Source organism: Zootoca vivipara, chromosome 7 (genome assembly GCF_963506605.1).
Source record: "Zootoca vivipara chromosome 7, rZooViv1.1, whole genome shotgun sequence".
In the NCBI taxonomy this organism is placed as follows: domain Eukaryota; kingdom Metazoa; phylum Chordata; class Lepidosauria; order Squamata; family Lacertidae; genus Zootoca; species Zootoca vivipara.
The window spans coordinates 13383120-13407656 of NC_083282.1; the positions used below are offsets into that span (position 1 = coordinate 13383120).

General features: G+C 39.3%; 1 protein-coding gene across 1 annotated transcript in view; it reads left to right on the top strand.

Annotated features, from left to right (window-relative positions):
* The window catches only part of CDC73 (cell division cycle 73), a 105412-nt gene that overhangs the window by 35233 nt on the left and 45642 nt on the right, over positions 1 to 24537 (top strand). The window contains exon 10 of the mRNA XM_035124183.2: positions 9423 to 9487. Within this exon, the coding sequence (XP_034980074.1) occupies positions 9423 to 9487 (65 nt within the window). The remainder of the gene's footprint in view (positions 1 to 9422; positions 9488 to 24537) is intronic.

The following is a 24537-nucleotide window of genomic DNA, read 5'->3' on the forward strand; positions in this document are numbered from 1 at the left end:
GTGTATTTCCCCCCCAGCTGGTAATAGCTTTGTAAAAAAGGAAATATTCACATCCTTTCTAAAGCGATTTTGTGTCCTCAAAGATTATAAGAACAGAGTCACGGCTTCATATCTTGTGAATAAAAAGCCCTATGGGTTTAACAGAGCATGGTAATAAACACTGGCAAACCTTTAAGCAGAATACATCAGCCTTTGACAAAGTACAAGTAATTTTTTGGAAATGGTTACTGTCTGATAAAAATAACTCTGTCTCTGTGACACACCAAACATTCAAGTGGAAAATGTGATTAAGCTGCAAAAACAGTAAAGACCTCTAACTATCATCACAAGATATCTATTGCCCTCAGCCTTCTTTCCTTAAAAAGAAACACCTTCAAAATCTCTTTAGTGTTACCCAGGTCTTGTAGCATTGCTGTATTCTTAATTTTTTTTGCTATGATTCTCTCATTTCATACAAATTAATTCTGATAGCTTATTTTTTAAGCTGCTTTAAAATTTGTTTTTTTATGTTCAAAGCTGATTTGAGCATTCATATTTGTATTGAATTATTCATTTTTATGGCATAAGTCGTGTGGTGAAGCAAAAATACTAAATATTTTAATGAATGCAAAAATGAATGGGGTGAGGAAGAAAATATACAGAAAGAAGAATTCCATATTTCTCTCAACCAGCAGTTGAATGTCAACCTGATGTCAACTGGATGAGCATTTGCATGTGTTAACTGGAATAGTTGCACTATACTGAAAAATACACATTGCAGGCAGGTAGCGTGCATGCAGATATTGCAGCAGGCAGCTCAGCCGTTTCCAGGGGAAGGAAGCCCCCTGGCACTGCCCCCTGTCTTCTTGGGGGGGGGTGGCAGGGTAGAACTGGCTAGGGTTGGGGCCGGGTTCCCCCCCCCCAACCCTGCAGCCGGGGCAGGGAGGGGGAAGCTGGCTTAATAGACACAGTATAGTGTAAATGTAACTTTTACGTGCTCTGGGAAACGAACAAAAATGTGTGACTTGTTTTATTGCGTTACTCGCTTTTTTGTGGTGGCCTGTAACTGAACACACTAGCATGGGTGGCTGTGTATGAAGGACAGGATTCATGTATTGCACTTGCCTGTTGGTATTTGCTTTACCTTTTCCTATGAAAGTGCACAGAAACCAGGTTTACTTTACACAGGTAAAGCAAATAAGCACAATTAAGGACACCATTAGCATGGGGTTAAGTTTTCTCCCTACTCCCATTAACTCAGTTATTCAGACTCAATCCTTCTGCTCTTTCTGTTGCCTCGTTCTGAATTGCATTTCTTGGTCCACCTGGCGTCTTGATAGACTTGTAAACCAGCGTACACTGTAAGTTGTCTTTACCATGTTTTTCTTCACCAAAACTTTGTTAGGCTGACTTCTCCTATTTTTGTGACAGAGAATGGATGCTGAAAGTGTCCAGACAGATTGCTTCTTTGCCCAGCTTAAGTTTGTAATAGGTGGAAAATATAAACAGTATTTCTGGTGGTCTCTGTGGTCTTCAGAAAGTTCCTTTCTGTTTAGCAAGTAAGGCAGCAACTGGGAACCCCAATTACCAATTGGGTTGGGGGGGGTGGTAAATCCTAAATTTGTGTGGGCCTCTGTTCGTCAGCCATTTTAGGTCCGGAGTCACCAACATGCACCTGTGTTCACACCTGTACTTGCAGAGGACTTCCCTGCAGAATCTCCTCCCCTGCATAAATAAGGATTGAAAGAAGCATTCCATGGTAGCGAGCAGACAAATTATGTACTTGGTTGTGGAGTGTGTGGATTGCCCAGAGCAGTTTCTCAGTTTTGCAAATATGCCCACAAACCCCCCAAAGCATGGCAAGCTCTGATGTAGAGTGGGTACTCGTGAAAATTCCTCCATTCCTGCTATGCATCTGTAGACCAGCCTGTTTTTAGTGTCTTCCCTGCCAGTTTGTTTTCTTCTTCCTTGCGTGGATTTCTGCTCTGTGAAGTTTGAATATTTTATCCTACTCAAGTCAGTTCTTGAAGAGCTTTCCTCTATGGATGACACATTCCCTTTTTAGTGCCCCGTCTTCTGATTAAAGAGGAGCTAATTTTTTTTCTGCCTGCTTTCCTAACTGCTGGACAGAAAGGAACTTCACAGCAAGTTAGTGGCAGAGATGGACTTTAGCACATCTTCCTAAGTAAGGTGCTCCCTTCATATAAAGGTCGCAACATCTTGGTAGATGAAATGAGGGACACCAAGCAGGGTCTCTCTAGTACATTTTAAACAGCACGGGTTGTTATAGAGGCATGCTTAGTTATAAGCAGGACCAAGGTTGCAAAGGGTTTTCCAGCATCTCTGATATGACCTGGACTACCAGTTAAATATGTTCCTACTGTAGCTGAGTTCTCTGTAGCTTGAGCTTCTGAACTGTTTTTTAGGGCGGCCTTGTAGAAATAGCAGTAGAAATCTTAAGTGCCCAAATTCTTAAAGGTTAAAATCCTAATGTAATGGTGGCCAGATTCTTTTTAATAAAGCGCACACACACACACACACACACTTTAAAGCAGGCATAGGCAAACTCTGGCCCTCCAGATGTTTGGGACTGCAATTCCCATCATCCCAGACCACTGGTCCTGTTAGCTAGGGATGATGGGAATTGTAGTCCCAAATATCTGGAGGGCCGGAGTTTGCCTATGCCTGCTTTAAAGGGATAGTTTTCTAAACATAGCAAATCTATCCCCTGCTCTCCCTTCCCATCCACTTCTTCTTTCATATTAATGCTTCCACTATAATAACTAATAAAAAGTTACATACCTTCATAAGTACATATAATCTATTCTAGGTGTAAATTAAATTAAAATTAGCTCGTATCATCCAAGTACTATTGTCAAAGGCCACCAGCCATTCAAATTGAACTTTTTCTTAAAGTCCCGTAGTTTGTATAGACATTCCTCAGTATTACAGGGTTGTTGATCTTTCTACTATTGAATAACCAACCTAAATTGGATCTTTTTTTGGGTATAGTTTCACATGATGTTCTTTTTGTTTAGTATCAAGCAGCAGGGCTTTAAAAAGATGACATTTTCGTAGGAATATTATGTCCTTTTTATGAAGCTTCCCACCCCCCCAATATCTGGATAACACAGCATGCATTATCCACGGTCTTGAAAACAGGTTTCTGTGTATTGGATCTAAAGACTTGTTTGTCATGTGGGCACAGTGGAGGTAGATACATGCAGTAGATATTGTGATATGACGTACTTTGGATGCAGTGCAACATCTCATGAAACAGGTACTACTTCTGCTGTAGTTAGCCACATTTCAGGAATACACAGTAGCAATATAATCTCTTAGCACCTGCCACCAATTAACATTATAATACATTAAGAGATTTTGTTGCAGTCAGCAAAACCTCTGGCATTGCATGGCTTGGTGATGATGTGAAGGTGTTCATAAGCATTAGAATCTTGCAATCATTGCAGCTTCTGTAAGGGCAATTAAAGATTCGCCTGGGAAAATTCCCCATGCTTACTCCAGTGGCAGAAACACTAAGGTGGATACTTAAAGGAAGACAGAAAGGTGAAAGAAAAAAAGAGAGGCATGGAGGATGGGTGAAGAAATGGCAGAATCAAAAGCTTCCCTGTTGTGGAGATTTACTTATAAAGAACAGATTTGTCTCCTCCATACCAGAAATGAGAAATTAGAAAAATTTGTTTGAGACGGTAGAAATGTGTGGTTCTGATTTTTGTTTATGAGCATAGCTCAAAACTAGCCTGCCTCATTGCTTAATTTGTATGCATAGAGGCACCCTGAGAGTACAGCTAAATGAAAAAGCAAATTGCAGATATATGCAACACATTGATTATATATGCACACAGTAATCTCATTACTGTAAAAACAAATAGACTGAGCTCTAATGAAATTGATAAAAGCTCTTTTTAAATATATTACAATATTGAACAGATAACTCTTTTGAATCACATTTAAAACAAATGCTTCCTTCTCTTTGCCTCATCTCTGGGCATGGAGAATAGCTTTTACAGCTGAAGGCCAAAAGCTGTTCTCATTTGGGGCAGAAATAGTGCTGTTGTGTAATTTCCATTAACTCTGAAAGGGCTTGTATGCAAACCCTTCAAAACTGGCCCATTATTGTTAAATGGGGCAGCTCTGGTTTTAGCAAAGAGGAATACCAAGGCATTTTGTGTTGGCAGGTTGAGAGATATATATCATGCCTGCTTGTTCCAGAGCACTGCATACTTGCCTCAACCTGTATTGATAGGACAAAGCAGTGGCAACAGAGCTACAGAAGCCACAATTCCAGGTACAAGCATTCTGTGGTAGGTTTAGCTTAATATCAAGGGGAGGGAATAGAGAGGGGGAGGTAAACATATTTTGAGAATCTGTGGCCATTATTTGATGGACCACTCACCAGCCCACTGACTTCTTGTTAAACACTGCAATTAAAAATGTGCAAATAAGCATATGGCATCTATAGCCGCAAATGATTTTGTGGTAGAGGAAATGAGTACCTGCAATTTGCTGGCTTTTATTCTGCTACTTAAACTGCATTATAGAGGGGATATAAGAGACAGTTCTTTCTTTTCATTCAGCTCCTCCCCCCGCCTTTCACCCCATCTAGGAGCTGTAAGATAGCTACCATTCTATCTAAATGAACTATTTGAGAAGCATGAAATATATCTCCCTTACTTCCTTCTGCAAAGCATCAGCCTTCTTCCTTCTGTTTTTAAACATTTGATGTACAGTACATGTACTTAGGATAATGTTCTGCTGCACAATTGAGCTAATATGTGTTGAATTTTGTGTGTGTGTGTGTGTGTGTTTAAAAAACAATTAACACTTGAGTATTCTAAACAGTCTCTTGCTGGTCATATGTCTTGCTTTACTAGAGCAATAGCATCTTTATACCAATAGTGTTTCTTAACGGGCACTTTAATATAGGTGAAAAGGCCAAGGATGGAGAACATGGCCAAACCATGGTTTGGTTCTTAATATCCAACTTTCTTCAATGCTATGATTTTCTTACACGCTTAGCAATAGCTTTGTTCCTTTCTATCTGCTTGAGTGTTGCAAAGAGAAAGGAACTCTGACCCTATTCCAATGTTGCTACAAGACAGTTTTTTGTGATTTAGGTATTTGGGGCAGGGTTCACCTAATGAACAACATCAATGGAAGCCTTGCACATAGCTTTCCACTTGTGCAGTGAGTTTTTCCTCCTTCTCCTCCCCATCTTGTGCCCCTGAAATTCGCTCTGAGAGGTTTGGGAGAATGCCCAAAACAGCATGCAAAGAGAGGGTAGGGGACCTGCTGCATCTGGCGAGCTGATAAGCTCATGCACATGGAATGTTTGTAACAATGCAATCTTAAGTTCCACCCATAGGTTTTTTTAAAACTAACTGAGCTTTGTACAAACCATTTTCCTGTATTTGCACGAAGCTGATTTGTTACAAGCCATAACCAAAAGTTCTAAATTCCCTACTCTCGCATGAAGGGAAGGTGCAGCCCACAAGCCCAAGGCTCACTGCAGCAAATTCTCATCACAACAAACCATGACTGCTTTTGATGACTGCATATGCTCAGTTGCAGTCTTTCTGTACATTTCGCCATGGTTTAATTTTGCTAATAGTAAAGCATGGTTTAAAAAAGCAAGTACAAGGGGAAATAAAACTAAAATTACAGTGGTACTTCGGGTTACAAACACTTCAGGTTACAGACTCCGCTAACCCAGAAATAGTACCTCGGGTTAAGAACTTTGCTTCAGGATGAGAGCAGAAATCGTGCATTGGCGGTGCGGTGACAGCAGGAGGCCCCATTAGCTAAAGTGGTGCTTCAGGTTAAGAACAGTTTCAGGTTAAGAACAGACCTCTGGAACGAATTAAGTTCTTAACCAGAGGTATCACTGTAAAGCAACTGAAAGTCTGCAGAATGATTTCTGATGATTATGGCTTTTAGTCAGCTGCCAAAGGCTATGTGGATAGTTCAGCTAGAGAAGAACATACATTTTAGAACCTGTAAAACTTCATGACCTGTGCTCTACAACATTGCTAGTTTTATAGCTATTGCTGTGTTGTGAAGGTGGTGGGAAAGAATTATGCACCTGGGGTGGGTCTACCACAGCTGCATTGAGATCATCTTAGTACAGTAGCTGGAGACAAAAGCATACCTGTTGAAGGTTCATTGACCTGTGTCCAGCTGTCCTTTTCCCAGTTTGTTTGCATTCTTAAAGCCTTGGATAAAATATTGGAAAGCAGCAGAGGAGGAATTGCATTCAGTACTTAATGGAGCCAGTGCTATGGTTGAAAGCTTAGGAATGGGTCATAGACTAAGGTTACCAGACATTTCTACAAATCAGTCCCCTGACAAAATCCATCTATGTAGTAGGATGTTGAAAAGTGTCGCCGGATTCATTGAAAAAAATCTGGTAAACTTATCATAGACACACTCTCTCTGTGCAACTCTTCCCCCTTTCCTGAAGCACATTATTCCAAATATGGAACTTTTGCTGTGATTAAGGGGTACCTCATTATTGACTTAAAACGTGGTTAGGCTGACCAGGTTCCTTCTAAGTTAGGGCTTACTAGACATATTCAAAGCCTGATTAGCCTTATCTATGTTGATTGATTGAATGATTTGGAGGGGGGGAATTAAAATGTGTGTAGACTGTCTCTTGGCCATTAGTATAGAAAGATGCATTAAAACAAATGTTAAAAGAACAAGTTAAATAAAATTAACCACAGCAGTAAGAGCTCAAAAAGAGTAAAAACCAGCTACACCCCTCCAAATATTGTAAACTATCAAATGCTGAGCAGAAATTACTTCACCACCTGCTGAAAACTGAGTAATGAAGGGGCTAATCTAGTTACCCCAGGCAGCGGGTTCCATAAATAGGCTACTGCTTCTAAAAAGGCATGTTCCATGTTCTCACCAACCTACCGATACCCTCTTTTCACTGGTGGTACAACAGGGCCCCAGAAGAAGATTGAAAATTAATGGACTGGTTCCCTGTTCATATAACTTTAGTGCTGAATTTCCCTTTACTGTAGCTAGTAATTTCCCTTTTCTGCACAGTGTAGGGTAACTTTTTGATTCCGAAGAGGAAAGCTGTAGAAAAGGCAAGCAACACCTTAGCTATGTTCAGTTCCATTATGCGTGCCTAGGTCCACAGAGGCCTTTGAGTATTTATTTATTGATAAACTCCAGTTTCCAGGAAGAACTGCACTTGTGGTGAGTTTTACTTTCCTTAATATAGGTCTAATCCTTCCATGGTTAGCTGAATACAAAGATTGTGTCAGTTGTAAGGAAGATGAGTAGTCTGAATCTTCCAGGCACAATGGTCTAGTGGATTATCTCAAATGGCATCTAGACAACAATTATTGGGGGCGTCTGTTTCAGTATAGCAGAAAATTGTATCCCAGCTATTGAGGTTAATTGTATGAGTAACACCAGAGAATTCCTCCAGTGGGTGCAAACCTATTGCTGATTTATAACTGATAAGCGGTTCCTGCCCTTATGTATCACTATTGATTTTTCCATTTACATTTTAATGCTTGCTAATGTGACCACAGTTACAGTTTTATTCATGGTAGCGTCTAATCTTTATTTTAAGGCAAGTCTGTATTTGTTGTGTGTATGCCTTCATGCATGCTTGTTTATAAGGCTGACTGATTTTTGTCTACTTTACAGTGTACTGAATGAAGCTGTATATTAGCAGCATTTGTGCATAAAGGGGTTTTAGGAGGCAATTACTGGTAGTGGTAGAACATATAACCAGCAGAAAACAGGAGCACTTGAATCTAATTTGTACTGTGTAAGTCCAGCAGTTCATCTTGCCCTTACTAATCTGACATAGGCTTTGTGGTCTCTGGCAGAGAGGTCTTTTTCAGGCCTGCTACTTGAAATGCTTTGCAGAGATATCAAGGATTGAATCAGAGATCTTCTGCATGCCAAAGCTTCCTATTGCACCTTCACTAAGTGTATTCTCTCAGATAAATTACACACTCATGTACACACACACAAATCCTATATCAAGTTTCTTTGACAAGTCACTGTTTTAGTTCCTTACCTATATTTAGATGTTGAAACCATATCTCCCAGTAATGCTTTCAATATATAAATGACACATATTTTGCTCCATTCTGATTTTTTTGGTTAGCACTTTCTTTTATTGAGATTAAAAAGCAAAACAGTTTCTTTACTAAGAAAAGCAAACAATTCTGCAACCTTTTATAAATTATTCTCATGAGGTAACTTTCACGTTTATTTACCTTGCATAATGGAGAAGTCAGTAAGCTATGCTGATATCCTCTCCTCTCAGGTCAGGTTTAGACATAACTCCAGTTCCCCGCAAATCATGATGTGTAGACATTAAGATAAACAGATCCTTCATTTGCATCCCGCAACCACAGAATGCTTGTACTAAAGCACTAGTTTATTTTAGCATTGTGCTGTTAAAGTCTGTTAGGGTCAAAATGTCCTTTATTTGTCACAGCTGGTAGCCATCTAAAACCTGCACCTTCAAGAAATACAGACAAAACCTTAAGCTGAATTTTCTTCCATGTTCACTGAGCTGTAAAAATAGCAATGGGCATCAGTATGGTGTATCTTGTTGGATATGTGGGAGAAATTTTCGGTCCTCTTAATTTGGGTTTACATAAGCAGACATGTTCATCCAATAAATGCACGACTAGGGATTACTTTGAACAGTTACTGATGCATGGACTTAAGGAAGAGTAGCAAAATGCAACAGCATCCATATAGCTGAAAAATGTAATGCCTCAGTCTAGATGAAGGGCATCCTGAGCTGCTGTAGTTGCTAACTGTATTATTTCTTTACATATGGCTGTAGGCTGCATGTTGCTCCTGAGCTGGCTTGAATTCAAAGGGTATATATGTATTTCTAACTTTCATGGTTACAAAGACATTGTGTAGAACAATGATAGGGGAAATGATAATGGAATGAGAAGACCAGTAAAAAACAAATCAGTCCATTATTTATGGGTTTGAGGGTAACTTTATCTTAACCTTATAGTCCCTGCTCAATTGAAATCTACATATAGCATTGGAAAGTTAAATGCAACTCTTAGAATCTAGGACTTAGATCTGTGGGGTCTAAATATTGAACAAAATGCAGGTACCTGATTTAATCTGGAATAGAAATGCAAATAAATTAGTAGAAGGACACAGTGTTACTGTGGTTATTCCAAGTGGTTCAGCGTTCTTTAATGTGAAGAAATCTGAGATACTGTACCATTTGAAAGACCATTCTACTTCTTCACATAAAATGTTACTATCTCCTGAATTTTGTTTATATAACCAGTTTTCTCCCCATTAAGAGTGGTTCATAACTGATGGAACTTAGCTAACGTCTTTTGTTTTGCCACCTGGCTACTCTAAAGTTGGCACATGCAATTGCTTACAAGAGTGTTCTTATTTCATAGAGACGGAAGGTTTCAAGATTGACACCATGGGCACCTACCACGGAATGACTTTGAAGTCTGTAACGGTAAGTTTGAAATTTTATCTATGTATTGTGTGTAGAAATGGCCGGAAGGGATCATATAGACACCTCTCTTCCTTCCCTGAGAGGAGACTTATGTTGCATGGCAGGAAAAAAGTCTTACTCCTAGGCAGCATCACATGTGTGTGTATATTGACTGCCGCTTCCTTGGATGTAGGTGAAGACTGTAGATATTTCAGATGCCCCCCAACAGAAGCTATAACAATATGATTTTGATATATACTCTGTCCTACTTCAAAGGTCAAAGTTTAATAATTTCAGTTTTGTATGAAAGAGGAGGAAGAGCACCCCTTCCAAGCATCTTGATAGTACATTTTCATGAAGATAGTTTCTCAAAACAGCTGAATGCGGAGCATCTTTAAAATGGAGTTTCATCCTGTGCTTGTCTTAAATTGTCTGCTTTTATGCAAGTGGATTGAGCTCTCGCAAACAAATGCTGTTTTGATCTGCCTGCAAGTAGGACAGATGCTACAGAACTAGTATAGAAGCCTCATTAAAGACTTTTGCCATCTGTATGCCTATATAAATCTGATGAATAGATGGCACTAAACTGTCTCAAAAATCTGTGCACCTACTTCTAGTTTGCTCTCCTAATTTGAACATAAAATAATGCCTGGAATGTAAACGTCTCAAAGCCAATTAGAGCTAACTTGTTTAAACTTTCCTCCTATCTAATAAAATTGTTCCTTTAAGTTTTTACTATCACTTTTCAGTCTTTAAATGTGTTGGTCTCTGGTAGACTTGCTTTAAAGCAAGTATTTGGTTAGAGGCTAAATCTGCATATTGCGAGGAATACCAATAGAAGCAGTCATAGGTGTCACTAATACCCTGTTTCTCATATTTTAAGACATACCCATAAAATAAGCCATAGCAGGATTTTTAAGCATTCAAGGAATATAAGCCATACCCTGAAAAAAAGACATAGTGATAGGCGCAGCAGCAATGCCGGCCGTGGCAGGAGGAGGAGGAAAAAAATAAGACATCCCTTGAAAATAAGCCATAGTGTGTTTTTTGAGGAAAAAATAAATATAAGACGTGTCTTATAATATGAGAAACACGGTAAGCAGAAGGCTTACTATGTTGCTGCCCTTTGATCCACCAGAGGTGTCCACTAACATTAGAGGATGGGATGTGCTTTTCTCAAATTTCCTGCAGTTGCCCCTGTGCCCCCAAGTTGCCTATTTTTCATGACGGTGTCTGTTACTTGCAGAAGGGTCCTGAAAGTGCACTAACAGCAACATTCTAGGGGTGCAGATTGTTTTGCTACATTCATATAATCATTGAGCCCGTGGGTTGCTGCAAAGTCATAGAACTCCATTGCTGCATGCTATGTCATCCGGATAATTACAGTTTCCTTACCCACCCTGCAAATAAGTCTCCAGAACTTGCTGGTCTTCCAATATGTTTACTAATCCATCTACCCATTCTGTTATACTTCTGTTTGTCAAATATAGTAGAAAAAGAAACACTTTATAAAGCTTCTCTGTCTGTTTGGCCACAAGGGATTTTTTTTTCTTTTTTGTTTTAGCAAAGGCGTATATACAAACTATTCTAAGCTGTTTTATATGGTGTGTTTGCAGCCAAAGTCAAATGGGGTGATCCGAGTCACACAACAAACTGAATTTGTGTTCCCTAAGTGTTGCCCTTTCCCAAATCTTTAATGCCATAAAAGCACCACATGGGGATACTGTTAATTGTGCTGTAACTTGCAGATTCTGTTAAAGGAGAGGGGTGTCCCAGTGTGAACATGTTATCCTTGTGCAGGAATAGGGATGAAGTAAGGCCACAGGTTGAGACCACTTCAGCTTTTCTTCCACAAACCTAAATGGAGCAAATTGTCTCAACTAGCAGAAAAGGTTGTGGTGCTTTGTTTTCATCCCTGGAGAGCAGTTTGGCACACAACTGAACCAGTGAAGGAATGCATATTAATTTACCATTGGTAGCAATGGCTGCGGTATTCTGGTGTTCCTCTCTTTAAAGCAGCAAAAAAATTGGCTTTCCTATGGACCTCCTTCTCTTAGTTTGCCATGTTGTTCCATTCCTAATTTATTTTTTTTATAAGTTTATGTGAAAATTGGAATGCTCTTAGTTTGGGCAGTTGGAAGATGAAGGCAAGATGGGTTATCATTAACTCGAGCTTCAAATTCATTATAATGAAGAATTTTCTAACTCTTTCATAAAAGTAAGTGCCTGCATTTCATCTGCTGCCTTGTTATCAATGATGAGCTCATGGAGAACTCTTTAGAACTTTGACAGAACAGATGGTGAAGGGCTTTTCTGAAGTAATTTCAATGAGGATTTTCTTGCTTGTTGCTGGAATAGTTCTTAATTGGCATCCTTAGCTGATACAGAATGAATGGGCATTTTAAATTCTTTTTTGCTGCTGAATGGCAACATGGCAACTTGCATTATTTGTGGAAGTTGTTAGACATGCATTTCTCCTTCCATGTTTGGTAAGGAGTCCTCTTAGTTTCCTCTATTTCTTTATTTCCTGAAGAATGTCATTTGTGGTTGTGGAGCAGAACACAGTACATTTCAAAATGCTAGGTAATCTTGTGCAATCTTTATTCTGTAATGCTGTCTAAAGTGATGTCTTATTCCTAGTATCTCATCTTTTTGTAGCTTTAACTTCTATTGATTCAAATATAGAATAGCTGTTCATTTGCTTTGGAGTGGTGGTTTTTTTTAAGTTGAGAAAACTATGATGTTTCACAGAACATGGAAGATATTTTGAAGATAGGTTTTCTCCATGCTGCATGGGAACAAAAGATTTATTTTTGACATTGATTTCTATTTCTAGTTAATCCTTACAAAAGTGTCATGGGTTGGGCCACATACTTGCTTTCTTATAGATAAGGAATGTAAGTAAGAGAAATAAGCCAGTTCAGGGACCATGTAGTAAATGTGTGGCTAATTCTGGGGCCATGAAACTGGGTCTCTCAATTTGATGCATTTGGGGAGGAGAGAATCTATTTTGTGTTCCAAATAGTGTGCATCTCTCTCTCTCTCGGACATGTGACTATGGGGCACCCAGTGACATCTAGCTGTAGCTTAATAAGAGCTTCTTGACCTTAACTGCTTGACCTTTACAATCCTTAATGAAAATAAATTCTTTTAAAAAAAGATTCAGATAATTTTCAAATGATCGCCTTTAGCATGTTTATTTAGTAAGCTGGTTACATGTTGTATAAATATTGTCACAGTTTATCGAGTAACCAAAAATAGATGAACTGAAAAAAATTCAACAAAGCACAGTTAGTGGATTTTAAATATATTACAGCAAATTTAAAGGTTAACTTGGAAATTATTTTTTCATCATTTATTGTAAATAATTTAAGATGTGGCAACTCCATAGCATACACTTCCCTTAAATTATTTAGATTTTAAGGTGGAAACAACTTGATGAAATGGATAGCTCAATGAAGCAGTTGACCTAGTGTGCAGCAGCTGGGGGAGGGGACAAATGCTTTTGGTGATCAGTAGGAAAGGGACTGAAAATAAAATTACCAATATTATAATACCATTATAAAAAAAGATAATGTGGCCAGACTTGGAGTACAGTGTACAGTTCTGGTCACCTCATGTCAAAAAATGATATTGTAGAACTGTAAAAGGCTAAAAAAAAAAAGAGCAACCAGAAAGATCAATGATCAAAGGGATGGAGCAACTCCCCTTTGAAGGAAGGTAATAAAATTTGGTGCTTTTCAGTTTAGACAAAAAGGTGAGGAAGAGGAAACATGATGGAAGATCATGAACAAACTGTGGAGAAAGTGAAGTATAATGCTGGAATAATCAGGACCTACAAAACATAGCACTTAGTGCTTCTTCACACACCACATAGTTAAACTATGCAATTCACTCGCACAAGAGTGGCTTTAAAAGAGGACTAGACAATTTAATGGAGGGTAAGGCTTTTTTCTACCCCCACTGTTGGAGGCAGTATGCTTTGGAAATACCTGTTGCCAGGAATCACAGATGGCAAAAGTGCTGCACTGAGGCTCTGTTTGCAGGTTTCCCATGGGCATCTTCTGGTTGGCTAATGTGAGAGCAGAGTATTGGGCTACAGCTGCGTCCAATTGATGTGCGACAAACAGATGTAAACATAATTTTCAGCCCCGGAAGGGAGTGGAACGAGCTTGTGCAACTGCTGATGCACACATTGACCCGGAACACAACCCCAGCGCAAACGGGGAGTTGCCTGGGCCTTTGGTCTGACCCAGCAGAGCTCTTCCTAAGATCTTGTGAGAGAATTGACCCAGATGCCAGCTAGCTCAGATCTCCTCTCAATGGATTGCATGAGTAAACTGGGGGAAGGTAAATATGATTATAGAACACTTGCCAATATTTTCCAAGTTATTTTGGAAGAAGAAGGATAGAACTATTCTGAGGTGATACTCAGTACAAGGTGAACATTAATGTGTTTCAACCACACACACCCTCCACGTGGTAAATGCAACAGCAAGGTCATTAGAAATATGGACCAATTAACACTTATTGACCATAGGCTTTGTTGAGTTTGAAGCTGATATATCTGGGCAGCCTATCAGCAGCATACGAATTCTAGCTGGGGGAACTTGCAAAGCATGCTTTGATAAACCCAGGGGGAAATTAGCATGTATTTTATGGATGGTATTCAGCTAGATGTACTTAATATTGTGAACATTTCTAATACATTTTTATTTTTATTGAAGTGCGCTGCTGCTTTGTTTGCTAGATTCCTTTGGGAGGAAGGGCAGAATTTACTAGTTTGTGCCACTTGGTGTGCTTTCGGCAAGTTATCCCATTTTGTGCAGCTCTGAGCCCGGTAGTACTGTGGTACGAATACACCTTTACACTACCTAGTTCCTTACCCAGGTGAGGAACAGCCACCTTTTGAATAAAACACAGAACCAAGTCCAGGTTTAGGGACCCAGTGTTTATTGAAGCTATTGCAGTAGGACAGAGCTCACTCAACTCAACGTGCCAGTTGAGAAGGTCTGCCCCAAGGGACTTCGGAACAAAAGCTTATGTAGTAGTTTAGACACAGCAAAGAAAGAGTCATAAAACATCTTCACATTCGTCAGGAAAGGTTACAGGTCATGAGAAGTAAAGCACACATGGCTCCATGCTGGTATCTTTACCCCTGCATCACCTTGGAGTGACCCCGATGTGCCCAGACCAGTTAACCATTTTAGGCCTCGGATGTCAGGCATTACCCTGGCTACCTGGCCTTCAGTGCTGGAAGAGCACCATAAAAATCCTCTTCTTGGGTCTCAGATAGCTTCAAGGATAGCTGATTTACACCCTGGTGCTAAAACATTCTGCCATTTGTACCACTTTCAGGGATAGATAAGGAGAGATGGAATGCAGCGTAGGAGAGGAACACTTGCAAATGCAGAACCCACAAAAATCGAGCTTAATACATTCTAAAAGGTTAAATACAATTACAGTGAAACATTGAAACATTATTAAAATAATAAAAATATACACCCGGGGTCTTTAATTCTTATATCAGTACTTGGCTTAACTAACCAGCCACTTGTTGGAAAGGTTATTACTGTGTGATGCTGTGTTGACCAGACTATTACAAAATTAATCAGGAAGTTCAAAGTTTATGGGTGTAGCTTATTCCCAGGAAAAGGAACACCAGTCTTTGGACAAACTAAAATTATATGGCACTAGTGTCAAATGCATGAGATTTATTGTCAAGGCTCTGAAGCTAGTATTGTTCCCTTTACTGTGTTAATATATACTTGATTTCCTTTCATTTACGAGTACTAAAATTTGGGTCCTTCACTCAGTCTACTCTAGTCATAATTCTAAGTTTTTTCACACCCTTTCTTACTTCCTCCCCCCACAAAAAAACCTAGAAAGTCTCTAAGCACTTCAACCCTATTGTTTCAGTATTGAAAATTTGGCTACACCATAGACCTGTAATATTATAAGCCTGGTAGTTTCATTTTCAACTTTTTCCTGATTACAGTGGTTTCGTTCAGGTGCAATGGCGAACCATGTGTTACATTGTTATTTAATTAATAATCCATACTAGCCAGATAATGGTTTAGCTAGTTACTGGTTAGGAGAGAGTTGAAAATATATTTGTGAGTGAAATATCTAAGTTTGGGAAAGCTGATAGAGGAAAAGTGTGTGCATGAGAAGGAGAACACAGCTGCTTGGAAGAGAGACAAGTTCACTTAAGGCATCTTCTGGGGGATCTTATGTGGAGGATCTGGAGGTTTATAGGAGTGCTTGCTCTTCGCCTTTCCTTATTCTCTAGTTGTATATTACAGACTCACACAAGTCTGCAATGTGTGCTCATCCAAAGGAAACCATGGTCTACGAATTTCCCCTTGTTTGAACAACAATTGCAACTAAGGGAAGTTTGCTGTGGTTAACCAGTAGGTCTTCACCAGCAAGATTATGCACATCTGGGGTCAATACCTCACTGTTACCTACTTAAAATATATGCAACTCTTATACAGCTCATGACAGCCTTGTTTTTCTGAAGCACATCACTTGTTCCTTTTTTAAAAATAGTGCTCATCTTGGTAGACAAAAGAAAACCAGTATATATGTCTTTAAGCTGAGGTGTGAGTTTAGATATACACATTCAGTACTGCAAATATTTTGCTCTTTCTTTCAGAAATGTCGCACAATGCAAAACATTTGAAGGGAATTTCTGAAAGAATGGAGAAGGAATTTGACTCCTTCCTTCCCTCTCTCCCATTTTCCTCTGACATTCATCCCTTTGCAGTTGTTCACATGGTCTTTGCTACTCATTCATTCTGTTTAGAGAGGTTCTTTTGGAGCTCTTCACAATCTCTCTTTGTTTTAATGACCCTGAGCAATATAGTATTGTCAGCCAACTTGGACACCTCACTGGTCACCCCGAAATCTAGTTCGTTCATGAACATGTTCAAAAGCACAGGTCCCAACATGGAGTTGACTCTTTACATCTTTCTCTTCAGAGAAATATTCATTTATTCACCATCTGTTTCTTCTACTTAACCAATTCCTGATCTGCAAGGAGAGGACCTCTCCTTCTATTCCATGACTTCTAAGCTTACTGAGGAGTCTTTTATGAGATACCTTGTTCAAAGCTTTTTGAAAGCCCAGGTACCACAAGTCACCTGGATCACTTCTATCTTATATGCTTGGTTCATGAAACAGGACTTGCTCTTGCATATGGTAGCAGCCCTGGCAAGCTCACCTAGCAGCCAAGTAGCACAAGCAAGTAGCTCATCCATCCTTCCTCAAATGCTCTCCTCTGGATACTGGTCTCCTGACACCTCGAACAGTGCACTGTCCAATATTTATTAGCTAGCTGGAGCTTGGAGCAGGTCATTCATACCCAGTCTGCTGCCACAATGCCCCATTCTAGCACTGTTCAGCTTGCCTGCCTTTCAGGTACTTATAACAGCAGGGTTCTCCCTACATCAGTTATCAACACAAGGCTGCCCTCATGCAGAGAGTGCCCCACCAGAACCTATGAAACCTCACAAAGTTTTATATTACTAGTCTTTAAACAATTTAAATCCCATGTTAACAGGTTGCTCTACAACAGTGGACTGCTGGTGCCCTTGAGTTACTGAATCAGAGCAATTTTTGAGCTGTCTTTTCAGTTTGTTCCATGGCTCTTTTGATTTCATGTTGGAAATGGGGTATGTACATGACTTTGATTAAAATTCTAGGCAGGGAACAGAAGCACAATAAAGAAGCTGAACCATTTTAGTGGAAAACATGTAACACTATAAGCAAACCTCCTTTCTCCTCCAGATGTTGAAATTTAGGTAACATTTATCCATTATGGTTCTGTCTAGGTAGTGTGCAGCCTGTATACTAAAGCTGCTTTGCATTCTTGCTGGGGAACTGTGAATTCATGTATTGTGTCTATAATGGCCAAGGTTCGTAAAAAGTGTTTTGATTTCAGATTTATGCATTCTTCCCCCCCTCCCCTATTTCTGCTGCAGCAATGGATTCAGAAAATAAACCACTGCAGTCATTTCAGTATGAATGACAGAACAGGTTTTAAGGAACAAATAAGAATGGAAAATGTGATGGTTTCATGTGTATTGTTCCTACCTAATGAGAAAACACTTCCTATAAGCCAACTCATAAGCCGCTAGTTATATTTAAGCTTTATCTTACCTTGATTGTGATTCCTGACCTTAATGGAATTCAGAGACACCAGTTTTGTTTGTAACAACAGCCCCCACAATTAAATCGTGACTGAAAATAATGTGAGACCTCTATGCATATTTGAAAGCAGATTGTGAAAGGTGGTTCACCATTTACTGAAGTGCCTGGATTCTTTAAAAAAATGTAGTTATAATAATTACACTGTGTTACTACTTTGCCTTTTAAACTGCAAGAAATGCAGAAGTTTTGGATTGAGCTGTAGGGTTTTGAAGATGCATATTGATGGATTCCTACTGAGATAATGGTGGATTATTTAAATAAGTATGTTGAAAATTCTATACTGCTGTATATTTTTAAAGAGTTCAAAGTGGTGTCCAGAAAGAAAGCATACAACAAAAGCAATATAATACATAGTAAAATAAAATTCACAATAGTAATAGGTATTGTGGTCCTGAGCCGTTAAAGGCTTTATAGGTCAAAACCAGCACTTTGAATTGGGCCCCAAAACTAATTGGCCAGTGAGTTGGGCCAGGATTGCTGTAAAATGTTCAAGCAGTCTTGTCCCAGTGAGCACCTTGGCTGCCAAATTGTGCATCAGCTGAAGTTTCCAAACTGTCTTCAGAGAGAACCCTATGTCGTTGTCGTCTTCTTCTTTGGCGATCACTCATAGCCGAGTAAGATTGTCTTCCATAAACACGGTTTTAACAATGAGTCCATAAGTGAATGTGGAGGCCAATTCTGGATCCACATGTCCTTCCAGAGTGGGGACATAGGTTTCCGGGCGGGAGTTGATCATGGTGTAGATTTGCCAAGCGTGCCTTCCTCTTAGCATGTTTCTCCCTTGCGTCCTGAGTTCGAGTGTCTTCAAAGCCTATGACACCTTTGGTAAAGGCTGGTCTCCAACTGGAGCACTCTCAGGCCAGTGTTTCCTAGTTGTTGGTGTTTATACTACATTCTTTTAGATTTGCCTTAAGGGAGTCTTTAAACCTCTTTTGTTGACCACCAGCATTACGCTTTCCATTTTTAAAGTTCGGAATAGAGTAGATGCTTTGGAAGACGATCTTCAGGCATCCACACAACATGACTAGTCCAGTGAAGTTGGTGATCTTTGCTTCTTCCAGTACACTGATATTAGTTTGCCTGTCTTCCCAAGTGATGTGTAAAAAATTTCCGAGACACCGTTGATGGAATCTTTTGAGGAGTTGGATATGGCGTTTATAAGTGGTCCATGTTTCACAAGCATAATGTGTTGCAGTAATCTAACCTAGAGGTTACCGGAGCATAAACAGCAGATATTAGGCTATCCCTGTCCAGATACGGGCAGAGCTGGTCTATCATCCGAAGCTGATGGAAGGCATTCCGCACCACTGAGACCACCTGATCCTCAAGTGACAGCAAAAAAACCAAGCCACCTCCTATCCCCCTGGTCTAGGGAACCACCCCACTAACTGCTTCATTCTTATCTGGATTTAGCTAAAGTTTGTTTACTCTCATCCAGTCCATTACCAAGGCTAGACAATGATCCAGCACATCCACTGCCATACCTACAGATGCAAAGGAGAAGGAGAGCTGTGTGTCACCTGCATATTGCTGGCAACTACTGAAATCCCATTAAAATTGGCCTTTATTAATTGATCTGCTGCCAGTTAAACATATATTCCTAGAAAATGGGGTAGGGGTAGGTTCCCCCCCCCTAATTATCCAGCATGATTGGTCATGCTCATTTCATTCATGCCTGGATGTTCGTTTCTGTGCTTTTTCCTTTAAGAAATGTTGCATTTGCCTATCTGCTGTAGGAGCTCCTGTACATTTTTACAGTTTACATTTTGAGGATCAACGCATGAACACTTTTTTCATTCATCGCTCTAGCCAAGACGTTTCTTGTTACCAGAAGCTCTTGGAAAGATCTGGGGAAGAGTTGCTCTTGAATTTCCCTTATTTTGTGGTGCCTTTAATTGAAAGGCTTTAGGAGCCAACTGAAGTATAAGCTATAAGCTGTGAGCCTTTTCTTTTCTGAGTTTCTTTTCTATTTTAAAGGTTGCATAGTTGATAAGTTGATAAGGCTTAACTTCCACAGTAGCCTGAGGGGAATAGTTAATATGCAGCAATTTTGAGTTACAGATCAGTTAACTCCTAAAGTCAACTATGGCCCTACCATCATTCAGATAGTGTTATCGTAAAGCTGTCAGATTTTAAATACTTAGGAGAGAGCTCTTATAACTGTTGCCATGGTGATAGCATGAAGGCAACATGGTAGTTTCATCTATATCAGTGTTTAGCCAGATCCTTTTATAGTCATTTAGCTGTGAAAGGATGGTACCATTCTGCAGTCAGGTTACATCTCTTTAAGCTGCGGCACGATAAATTGGGGCATCAATTAACATTACCCCCTGCAAATGAAAATGTACTTCAACATTAGGTATATCAGGTGTAGTGTGTTTTTGCCTCTCTTTTAGTTTTGTATTCATTGAATGATTTTCTATGTAGATTTGCTTTGGAATTATCCATTCACCTACTATTATGCTTTCATGTCAGTTTCCTTCTCTAGTATTACCTCTGCTCGTGGTATTGCTAAGTGTGCCTGCAATCAGGGAAATTGCAAAGCGATTTGAGACTTTGACATGGAAATGGACTTCCACCCCTTTCTATGCTTCTTTATGCCCCCTTACCTGATTGGGCAAACACACAATATTAAAATATATTATAAATGTCAAGAAAGCATGCTATTTTACCCTGTTAGTTTAACCCATCATAGACCACAGCTCTTTGGCCGTTAATCTCCTTAGACAGAGTGCTTCACTAACTTTATAGTTACGTTCGCAACACCAATGAATCAGAGCACCATTCCCCTTTTTACAGTGAGCATATGGATGAGGCTGCACTTGGAACACAACTCCGAGTGCTCTACCTCACTGGTTTTAATAGTTTAATAATTGGTTTAAAAATACATGTGATGTTGGCTTTTATGTGCAGTCTCCCAACATCCGTTCTAAATTTGGGCAGAGTTAGTCCTGTGAAAAACACCACAGAAAAAATAGACAGATGTAGGATGCTGCCTTAAGTGAATTGGTCCGTCTTTACCCAGTATGGTCTATTAATGCTGACAGTGCCTCTTCAAGGTCTCAGACAGAAGTCTTTCCCAGCCCTGCTACTTATTTCATGATTTTTATTTTAGTGATTTTACTTGTGATTGCAATTTTCTATGTGTAAGACTGAAGTGTGGATCAGAGACATTCTAGATTTGACTTGTTCAGGGAAGCTATCACAGTCCTCCAACTTATGCATGTAGTGTACTTGTTTTACTGGTTGTGTTAGTCAGCTAACTTGATAAGTTTAGCTAGGTGGTTTGAAACTATGGGCTAGAGCATCATAAATTTTGGAGATCTTCCTTGAATACTGTAATTGTTTATGTTGGGACATTAATGCATGCCAAGTACAATATGGCCTATATTATATGAAGAAGCCTTGGTTTTGGCCATAATAGAGCTTCAGCAGATAGACATTGGATTATGTAATTTTATATAAGCATCAAGTATTCTACATTAGGTGGCGGGAGTATATTCTGTGACAAATATTTGGTTCTTTGTTCTTCATTTGCTCTGGCCAGTGGCCTCATTTCTTTTCCTGGTGCCTGCTTTTTGTCTCTGCTGCCTACATACCCACCTCTTGCCCTATGTACAACCTCTGTGTTTGTTTTAGCTCCTTGTTGACTGTTGGTGCCTGTGTTTTAAATCCTGCCAAACTTTTCTATCTCTGCCTCTTCTCTTAACCATTACTATTTCCCCAGATCTCTCTGTTGTTTGTTATTCCTGTTGGATGCCATCTTTCCTTATAATATTGTGAATGCATGATGGTTGGCAGCCATTCAGAACAGCAGGACAGTGGGAAAGATTTCTGTTTTGGGGGCCACAGGTCAGAGCTTGACCTCATCCAAAATACAGTAAGCAACATTGTCCTAGTGTATACAGTACAAAAGGAGTGCAATAGACTTAAGTCTGCAAATCCATTTTACAGCTCTCTCTCTGTAGGTTTAATAATATGATGTGTGCATATTTTATTAGACTTAAGTTTGTTTATTAAGATTTATCTCTCATCCCATATATTTAGGGTCTTTTAAAGCCACTTTTGTGTGGGCAGTAAAATTCAAGAATAATAAATAATAAGAAAAAATAATAAATTGAACCTAGCTTGCTATTTGAACTTGGTGTCATGTAGAGGATATCCTTAGCTGATATACAGTAAGGCACACATTGGTATTAGATACTCCTCTATAATGGGCATCCCAGACAACCCATACCAGAGTCACATGGCCTGTGGTCTTTGTTACTTCTGTCTTGTACATTTTGTTGTAGCAAGTGTGAATCATATACTGTATTTTTCCATCTATAAGACGCCCCCATATGTAAGACACCCCCTATTTTGGGGGAGTCAGATTTAAGAAAATGGAGTGGGGAGATGTATCCATGTTAAGACGCTCCCTAATTTTTGACATTTTTTTGGGGGGGGGAACGACCTAGTCTTATACATGGAAAAATATGGTACTTAAGTATGACCATTACTCTTAAGGTAACTGTTGTTGCACATCATAGTCAGTTGTTCATTGCAATACGTAACTCGCAAAACAATCTGTCGTCTAATAATGAGAAAGTTAAAAACCAGTATTGAAATCAGGGAAAATTTAAAGTTTATAATGCAAGCCTTTTTGTTGAAAGGAGAATTTTGTAGATGCTGAAATGTTAAAGTTTAATGTAAAACGTGGAAAACTTCAAAAATGTACTTTTCTTATTTCAAATGGCATATACTAACCCAGTTTTTTTATATTAAGAAATCAGGCATCCTCAAACATAGTCATGTGTGTTCCTTCCAGTGAACATGCCAGATGGGATTGTGTAACCTCTTGAAGGCTTCCAGATTCTGGTTGACTGTAAACATGTTCATTTCTCATAGATACAATAGCCAATAGTCATATGTCATGGATTGCTGTGCCTAATAAGGGCAACTGAATTATCTTGAAATGGTAACCAGCAGCAAGACAGAATAGAAATTCAGATTGTTTGGCTTAACATATAGACATTGTAAATAAAATACAGCCTGAATACAGTGCATTGAAAGAATCCATGCTTAAAATGGTGACATGAATGAGTGAAAAGTCCATTCACCGAACTGATTCACACAACAATGTGTTTTTTATTGTTTTTTAAAAGAGGTTTCCCCCTCCAGTTTACAAACAAGTTGAAAATACAACAGTGGATGTCTTTAAAAGGGGGTTATACAAATTCATGGAGGGTAAGGCTATTCAGTGGCTATTAACCATGATTGTTGTGTACAGTACTGCCCTCCAGTATCGGCTGTCCTACACCTCTGAATAACAGTCACAGCACAAGTGAGTAGAGTGTTCTGCTCCTGCTTTTAAGCTTCCATAGGCATCTGATTGCCCACTGTGAGAACAGGATGGTAGACTAGATGAGCCTTTGGCCTGATCCAGCAGATCTCTTGCTTTTTGAACAGCAAAATCTGCAGAACAAAGGAAGGTGGAAGAAAAGGCAGAGAAGTAGAAACTGTGTGTTTGTGAGCACGTGTGGAGAGAGAGAACTGAAGTTTGAAGCCTCACCCAAAATTACAGGAATGGCATACCAATTTCTTTGGGGTGGGGAGAAAAGATGACTAGATGACCTCATACTTGCCTATGTGCTGCTTTTCCCATTAGGCCTGCTGTTCACAAAAGAGATAAGGAATAGTAGCTATTCAATCCATTGATGTATTGGCAGGGACACACAGGTTTAGTTAATTTCAAAACTGCAATTGCACCACAAATTTAAGTTCATGTTTTAAAGAACATGCTTCTAGCTGTTAAAAATATGGCATGTGAAGGCAACATCTGTGAAAAGGCATTGGCTTAGATCCAGATTAAGTTAAGAGAGTCTACTTCCTGATGAAATTAAGATGGAAATTCAGTGGGACCTAAATGCAACTTAAACTGAGTCTAACCCATTGAAAAAAGAAGAGAAATTTTCCAGTAACCGAGAAGAATGATTTTATACTTTTTCTTTATGTTTGTAAATATCCCAAAGGTCTTATCCCTCCTCCATTTCCTCTTAAATTTTCCCATTGTGTTGTTTCACAATTTTGCAACTTAGTTGTGATTGTTTTGTTGAAAGTACTCTCGTGGGTTTAATCAGCTTTTATTGTTGCGACAAGTATATTCATTTGGTTTTCCACTATGTTTTATTACGTACACTATTTTCATTTTGTACAATTAGTTTTGCTTTCAGAAAATAGCAAAATGTAGCTTTGCTCACTGCGGAAAATTGGGTTGTTGTGATTTGATCACGCAATGGCCAACAGATGTCGGCTACCTATCCGTTTTAAACAAAAACTCCTCATGCTGCTTTCCCCCTTCTGTCTTCTAGCACATAGGTTCTCTTGTCTGAGAAACTTGAGCCATATCTCACTTGTACACATTAAATAATACCTTAAATTATTCCAGCCTATAGGATCTACTTTAGGTTTTAAATACGTAGAAATCTGAGTTTCAACAACTGAAGCCAAGTATAAAATAGAGGTGTAGGCAGACATAAAATCATAGAATTGTAGAGTTGGAAGGGACCACGAGAGTTATCTAGTCCAACCTCTGCTACGAATTAAGGACCAGAGCACCTTTGAGCACATGCCCAGCCCAAAACTAAATGATCTGTACCAGAATTGAGCTCTCCAGTTCCTTCCATCCACTCCTGGTTTCTCTTTCCACCATAACCACCACCACACCAGTGTTCTTTTTAAAACTGTTTAGGAAGAGAGGGAACCTTTTAAATCCTTACTATTGTCAGACAGCTGAAACTTGGAAACCCTAGCTGATCTCCTGCAGATCACCTAGAGATCTGCCTTCTGCTCACCTTCTGTGGATTGTGAAGAAGGTG